The sequence below is a fragment of the Apostichopus japonicus genome, chromosome 12, assembly GCF_037975245.1.
Source record: "Apostichopus japonicus isolate 1M-3 chromosome 12, ASM3797524v1, whole genome shotgun sequence".
Classification (NCBI taxonomy): domain Eukaryota; kingdom Metazoa; phylum Echinodermata; class Holothuroidea; order Aspidochirotida; family Stichopodidae; genus Apostichopus; species Apostichopus japonicus.
In genome coordinates this window covers 23,195,133-23,203,367 of record NC_092572.1, presented here as the reverse complement: position 1 = coordinate 23,203,367, position 8,235 = coordinate 23,195,133, and the positions used below count along the sequence as shown (strand labels likewise).

The window sequence follows — 8,235 nt, the reverse complement described above, 5'->3', positions numbered from 1 at the left end:
AATTCGGTGATGATCTGACAATGATGAATATTTATGAGATGAAAATTAATGTCCTGCATCTAAATCATGCATGCTGTTAGTATACACTCTAGGGGTCTCCATACTGTGCTTGACTGATCCACAGAAATTGCAGGGGTAGATCAAGGGAACCGGCTGCAGATCGAGGCTCCCCACACTGAAATATTTTGGCACATTTGGTCCATTTTTTTTTTTATAATACGAGGGTTTATAGTGGGCAAACTTTTTGAATGATCTAGATTCTTGCAAATTAGTTCTTGCTTGGATATCATAAACCATCGCCAAATTAATGGCAGATATTGAGGGGGAATATTTAAATCAAAAAAGAAATATTTCAGAGAAAGAAATGCCACTGAGAGTGATAATGGCTGTAAAATGCTTGCTTGGACATGAATGGCCTAAACTGGACAATTATCACTGGATAATTATTGCAAGCAGACTTGCATATTAAAGAAATTCTCTTTTTTTCTAGAATTGCATTTTTCTAGTATTGCTTCGCAGCAGAAACACCAAGCTTTTTACAAATCACCCATTACATGCAGAGCATAGCATTAATTTCACTTTACTATGGTACTGTTAAAAGTCCTCTACATTTATGCTGAAGCTGAGCCTCAACTTTTGACCTCTGCGACCTGGGTGGCGAGAACACTTCTTAATCTGCCCTTTGCCAGATTATGAAGTGTTACATACCCGAAAGTTTTTATAAATAGAGCTGCACGATGAGCGACTTTTTCAGAAGTTGATTATGGAAATACTTATCATCTATGCCTTTTCTTGAGGGTAATTCACCTCAAGTCCCCACCACCACTAATGCTCACGCATGCCAATTTTTGCATTTGACCTTATGACCTCCACCGTATACAAAACCATGAGGAGAGAGGAGCAGAACTTTGTGTATAGGGACTACCATTCTTGCCGTATGTAACTTTGAACAATTCACTTTGAATCATTCCCTGGAATTGATAAATCCCACCAATGAATAATAATTACTTTACCGATCGTACATGACCTTAGACCTTCACGACACTGCATCACATTTACAAAAGTAATGTAACCTCATTTCACATGTTAATAACAGTCCAAAATTATATCCCTATTTTACAACCGTGGGTTAAAATCTATCCTCAGCTGAGACATGCAAAATTTTTTCTCCAATTTCTACCGTAACCTTCAACCTGTAACCTCTTCCTTTTAAATTACATATTCATGACCACGCATCTTATTCATGCCAACATCGAATAAAGGATCTCAGTGTTTCAAACTTTGACAATTTGCAATATTGAGACAACAACACCACTGGGTTCCCCCATTTGGGCCCCAGTCATGCAAATACCAAATTATGGTAAGTAATTGTAACCTATGACCATTTTCATATTGTTATTTCTTGTTCACCCTGTCTGTGTACAGTCATGCAACATCCAACAAACTTGGGACATAAAACCAAGGACTCTTGCTTTCCCCCTTTCCACATTCTTTACCTTGTCAACCCTCATCACTCCACCGCCCACTTCTCAAACCTGACCGTGTGGCGACTGGAAATTTCGGAAATATATTAGAAAGAGACGAGAATGAATATTCAGTGAAATTAGCTTTCCGTGTACAAATTAATACGTTAATGCATGTGATGTCACAGGTGATGTCACAGATTGGATCTTATTTTGATCCAATTTTCAGAATTACTGCTCTGTATAAATGATACGTAAATGATATGTAAATCATATAATGTCAAAGTTTACACAAAGAACACATACTCAATCAGTCACATTTGGAGAGCTGTATCTTTTGTTATGTAAATTATGTAGGATGACCCTGTAGTGTCAAAGGTTATTCAGGAATGAATATTCATTCAGTCAAATATCCATTGTTTTAGAATCTTTAATTTAAGTAATATGCTAATTATGCAATGCCAGAGTGCATGCATAAAACATTTACGTGGTCACTTCTTCAGGTGTGTCCTTTTGTATGAAAATGATTTGCTGATAAATATCTCGTTATAGCTTAATAAATACTTCAGGTTGCATTCACACAAAATTAAGCTTGTAACTTTGAAGTCACACACCTTTTCCAAAATGTTAATGAATTCCATAATACACCTCTCTGTTTACTGCATAGTGGTTGTCCTTTGGACCCCTTTTGAAACTTAAAGCAATATACTTTGAATTATATAAGTCAGTGTATAATTTTGTTAGTTTGGTGGCGGCCATGTTTAACCCAAACACAGTGTTGTTGTAAAGTAAAAGACAGGTGGTACAAAGGAACTGAAAAGAACAAGCTGCTGCTGGTGGTGGTCATTTCAGGTAGTCGTTGATCCGAAAAAAGGCCGAGGGGTAACAATGTGGGTAAGATAAAATTACCCAGACACACCATGCGGGGTAACCATGTGGCATATTGAAGGCCATCGTTAGCAACATATACTAACACTTCCGATATACACTGCTGCAACATTGAATAATCATGTTAGCAAAAATGGAAGTCAAATCAGTTGGTTAGGTCAACAAATCGACACAAATTTTCTTTAAATAATCCAACACCCAATGAGGTACATATTTCAAATTAAAGTCTGTGAAAATGATTGGCTTTGGGTAATCCTTTGGATAATCCCCAGGTTCAAACTTGGGTTTACAGTGGTCCATAATGACCATCTACCACCCTTCCCCCCTACCTCCTCCCCAAGCAAAAAGCAATACATACAAGAGGAAAGAAACATAAGTATCTTGGGAATTCTGTTGAAATATCTTATTTCAAAATTTGGTCAAGCATACCACACTAGAATAATTAAACACAACTGCTTAACACTACCCTACAATAAATTAAACACAACTGACTAACACTAACCTAGAGTAATTAAACACAACTGATTACACTACCCTACAATAAATTAAACACAGCTGACTAACACTACCCTAGAATAATTAAACACAACTGACTAACACTACCCTACAATAAATTAAACACAGCTGACTAACACTACCCTAGAATAATTAAACACAACTGACTAACACTACCCTACAATAAATTAAACACAGCTGACTAACACTACCCTAGAATAATTAAACACAACTGACTAACACTACCCTACAATAAATTAAACACAGCTGACTAACACTACCCTAGAATAATTAAACACAACTGACTAACACTACCCTACAATAAATTAAACACAGCTGACTAACACTACCCTAGAATAATTAAACACAACTGACTAACACTACCCTACAATAAATTAAACACAGCTGACTAACACTACCCTAGAATAATTAAACACAACTGACTAACACTACCCTACAATAAATTAAACACAGCTGACTAACACTACCCTAGAATAATTAAACACAACTGACTAACACTACCCTACAATAAATTAAACACAGCTGACTAACACTACCCTAGAATAATTAAACACAACTGACTAACACTACCCTACAATAAATTAAACACAGCTGACTAACACTACCCTAGAATAATTAAACACAACTGACTAACACTACCCTACAATAAATTAAACACAGCTGACTAACACTACCCTAGAATAATTAAACACAACTGACTAACACTACCCTACAATAAATTAAACACAGCTGACTAACACTACCCTAGAATAATTAAACACAACTGACTAACACTACCCTACAATAAATTAAACACAGCTGACTAACACTACCCTAGAATAATTAAACACAACTGACTAACACTACCCTACAATAAATTAAACACAGCTGACTAACACTACCCTAGAATAATTAAACACAACTGACTAACACTACCCTACAATAAATTAAACACAGCTGACTAACACTACCCTAGAATAATTAAACACAACTGACTAACACTACCCTACAATAAATTAAACACAACTGACTAACACTAACCTAGAGTAATTAAACACAACTGATTACACTACCCTACAATAAATTAAACACAGCTGACTAACACTACCCTAGAATAATTAAACACAACTGACTAACACTACCCTACAATAAATTAAACACAGCTGACTAACACTACCCTAGAATAATTAAACACAACTGACTAACACTACCCTAGAATAATTAAACACAACTGATTACAACTATCCTATAATAAATTAAACACAACTGACTAACACTACTCTAGAATAATTGCAATGGGTTTCAATTGTAGGATTCGATATTAACCAAACAATTGAATGAATTTTAATACAGGAAGAGGTTCTCTGTACGTAATTTCCAACTTGGACATTGCAAGCTTCCGATATAACAAACTGTTTAAGGAATATAAGCAGAATAATGTTATTTTTTTTTATCGTATTATACGGCATATTTCTAGAGATATCATCAAAATTTTGGTTACGATCGGATGGTGCAAAGCGTGAAGAAGCAATCGAATATATAGACAAAAAGAGAAAGCAAAAACGATTTATATTTCTTGCTCGTGAAATGTTTGAAATATTGATCAATCTTTGTAGCAAGGAGAGAGATGACAACTGAACCGATTCGATCTTTGCAAAGCAATTACTAGTAGAGTATACCTCGTGTAGCCGATTCCACAAGACTTATGGATGACACCGTGAAGTGATTGCGATAGAAGCTGAAAGCGATGTGGAATAACAAAAGTTTGAGAGAGAAAAATCTGGAAGATCATCGCCAAAGAATTTATTGCAGCAAATCTTTTTCACGGTGCCAAAAAACATTAATGCTACGAAGCTGACAGGATTCAAAATTACACTAACGGGTTTCCAAGTATAAATGCAGTCTTCACAACCTGAGGTTTCAATCATTTTTTTAAGATGTTTTACCCCGGGGGAACTATCTTATTTGTCATATTTCCTATTTGTCATTTGATATGCCAGTCAGATGCTAATAGACCGATAGAGTAGAGCTACGTATTAAACCAAAAAAAGAGATTGTTAGACAGTTCACGTGTGAGAGGAACCTTTCTTTTACTACGAAAAGGCTTTCAAACAACTCGTCAGATTCTTGAGACTTCAATATTGGCTTTGCGAATATCAAGGAACTGGTGTTTCACAAGTAACATTCCCAACTTACGCTGGTTCTCTTAGAAAGAGGGGGTGGGGGGGGACAGGAGGGCCGACTGGCACGAGGAATATGCAATGTACAACTGACGATTAGACAATCCTTAAAACACTCTCCCGTTTTGTTTTCAAAAGTGTACCTAGTCACAATTTCCATAAAAGAAATTTTGTGATCAGTACAGATCAGCTTGTGATTTCAAATCTGCCAGGATCTTAAAATTAGGACAGGAAATCCCCCAAAAGGAATGTAGGATTAAAGTTAGCTGAAATTTGAGTAAAGAAAAGTTAAAACAAACAAACGAGCTTTCATGGAGCCTTACTCGGTAGCGGTTATCGAAGTTGGCATTCTTCTTCGGCTTTTTAAATATTTACGTCTCTCACCTTACGTCGGCTACGGACCAGATATCTGCATAGCAACAGCTTTACCGACCAGATAGAACTGTGGTTGGCAATATGTTTTGTTAAACGACTCACAGATTTTTAAAATGCAAATACCTTGCTAGAATAAATTCCTTAGCTTACCTTAAATCACATTTTGTACTAGTTTTGGTTCATGCAGTACATTCTGTTGCTAGGGAGAGGGTATCATGCAATGTTTCAAGGGATTTGACTACAGAGACAACCACTGGTTTGTACACCGCTTGACGTATCAACAGTAGACTAATGTTTTAGATGTTACTGGTCACTGTTAACAAGATTTCAAGTTCTATAGAGAGGAATTTAGCTACAACATGGATTCCTATGGTGCACATCTTTACAACCCTTTTGTACTACATCTATGTATTAGTGGCTGTTCTATTCTGGCAGGTTCGATATCTCTATGGGCATGCATCGTTGCCGGGGGCAACGCAAACAAAATGGAGTACGCTCTCATCACGTAACTGGCCGCACAGATCATCTAGCCCTCTGAGATATCTGCAGTTAATATTGTATTCTGGGCAAAGATTAATAACTATGGACATGCATCATCAAACAGAATGGAACACAGTTTAGCACCAATCCTTTATATAAAATGTAACTCTCATGGGTCCATCTAGTAGTGGTTTAAAATCTCTGTGGATTGTTTCAATTTGGAAGAATCGATCCACCTATTCATAGACTGCTCCACACAGAATTTAATTTCAAAATGGAGCAGCACAGTGTGACATTTGGAGCAACACAGTGTGACAGTTGTAGCAACACAGTGTGTCAATTCGAACACCACTATGACAATTGGAGCACCACAGCGTGACATTTGGAGCAGCACAGTGTGACAGTTGGAGCAGCACAGTGTGACAGTTGTAGCACCACAGTGTGTCAATTCGAACACCACTATGACATTTGGAGCACCACAGCGTGACAAATGCATGGTGACTTCAGTTTTTTTTTTCTTTAGATGAAAAAAAAACACAGATTTATCATGATGATATGATACGGATTAGACAAAGCTGCAAATGAAGACTAACAATCAAGCTGGGGAAGAAGAAAGAAGATAAAGCGAATATGAGAATAAAAAAGTAGAGAAAAAAGAGGGAGACGATGGAGTTAAATTTGTTAGATGTCATGATGAGATCTTGTCAGACTATACCAACCCCGTCTTTCATTAGAGTGTCGGCCTCTGACGGTTCCGATGGTCTCGCGGTCGTATCATCCCCGTAGCTGGTAGTTACGTCGTCTCCCATTTGACTGCAGGCGAATGAATTGCCAAGAAGCAAGGGAAGCAATATGACAAATCTTTAGTGAAAACTTTAGGCAGATTAGAAATAGGGTGACAGACCACAACACTACCAAATGTGCAGATATTACTCTCTGACTCCTCCCAACTACACCCCCCCCCTACCACCATTCACCACCACCCCAACCTCGCCTGAGCCTCCTTACATCAGAGAGAGTGTATGGAGACAACTGCTGCTAGGGGGCTTAAAATAAACAATTCTTTACCACTTTCACTACCAGAAATTCATAACAACTTTAACAAGGATTACAACCAGCGGTTCAAAATGTCCACTGCTGTGGGTTTTTTTTCTCTCCATACAATCTTGGTTCAATAGGAAACACCTTTCTGATGATGTAGAAAAGTTTTAATCCTATTAATAGGCAAAAAGACAGATATTACAACGTTTTTATCTGGGCAATACTTATCAGTGACTAGTGTCTTTATAATGTGCGATGTCATATTAAGATCACTGAATATTCATCAAAAAATAATTATGCCCGCCAACTGAATATGCACTAATTCGATATATCATCGGTAACTGTTGAAGCTATACCAAAGGTTTTTTTTATACCCTCTTCCACCCCCCCCCCTCCCCCATCCAACCCACCCCTAACCTGAAATATTTCTAAGATTCTTTTCACAAAAAGGCATTCTTGTTTAATTCACTACAACAGAACTTGTGAAGATAATACCTCAAAAGTACATTTATGAGGACAGACCCTCACTGCTATCATATGATTTGCTTAAAACCCTTTTTCAAGAATTTTACACATGCTTATTAGATATATATTTTAAATTATTTCTATGATTGCATCTGGCAATTGCAGGATGAATTACTAAATCACAGCAGGAGTATCCAAACACAAAGCACGGCCATTATTTCTGTGAAAATTGTGGACATTTAGCAACATTTTTTTTCCAATTGCCAGGTTTTATTTTATTCTCATAAATGGATGACAATGGCTGATGAATGAGTGATTCCAGAAAGGAAGGCATGAATTTTAAAATATTATGCAAATAAAGAAGCACCCAGCTATACTAATGATATGGCTACGCTACATTAAAATAGATCTCGCTGTATACCGGAGCATTTATGAGTGCATCCATGAATTTGAAATGTGATTTTAGGTAAATAAAGTACCATATTAAGAGGAATGACAACCTTGTTGGTATAAATGCAGAAATTTTAGATGATTCTTTTTTTCAGTTTTGCCCCCTGTACGATATTCAAATTTACAGACCATCTGTGGTCTGCTCCATATATAACAGGCCTATAAAGTTTGTAACAGCTCCTGTGTCCTGGTTTCAAGGGATGTAACAAGGGTTCCTCCACAAGGGATCAACTCTTACGAAAAGTGGCCCCTGCAGGGTTCTGCCCAGGGTGGATTGAGTGCCGGCAGGACTATCTAAGCGGAGCGCCACCATCGGTTGGCGCGGAGCGTACAAGAAAATTTTGGGTTTTGGAAACCCCCCAGATGGCATGAGACGGCCCTTCCCGAGTATTCTGAGC

At 37.3% G+C, this 8,235-nt stretch overlaps 1 protein-coding gene across 7 annotated transcripts in view; it reads right to left on the bottom strand.

Moving 5' to 3' along the window:
- The window catches only part of LOC139977617 (neural cell adhesion molecule 2-like), a 64,021-nt gene that overhangs the window by 5,323 nt on the left and 50,463 nt on the right, over positions 1-8,235 (bottom strand). For 2 of the 7 annotated variants that reach the window (XM_071987053.1, XM_071987054.1), the window contains exons 15-16: positions 6,601-6,694; positions 4,526-4,584 (exon numbers count right to left, since the gene is read on the bottom strand). The exons of 2 other annotated variants lie outside the window; for them this stretch is intronic. In XM_071987053.1, coding sequence (XP_071843154.1) covers positions 4,526-4,584; positions 6,601-6,694 — 153 coding nt within the window. Of the gene's footprint in view, positions 1-1,496; positions 1,551-4,525; positions 4,585-6,600; positions 6,695-8,235 lie in introns of all 7 variants that reach the window. 3 more of the 7 variants (XM_071987055.1, XM_071987057.1, XM_071987060.1) reach the window with 2 other exon arrangements.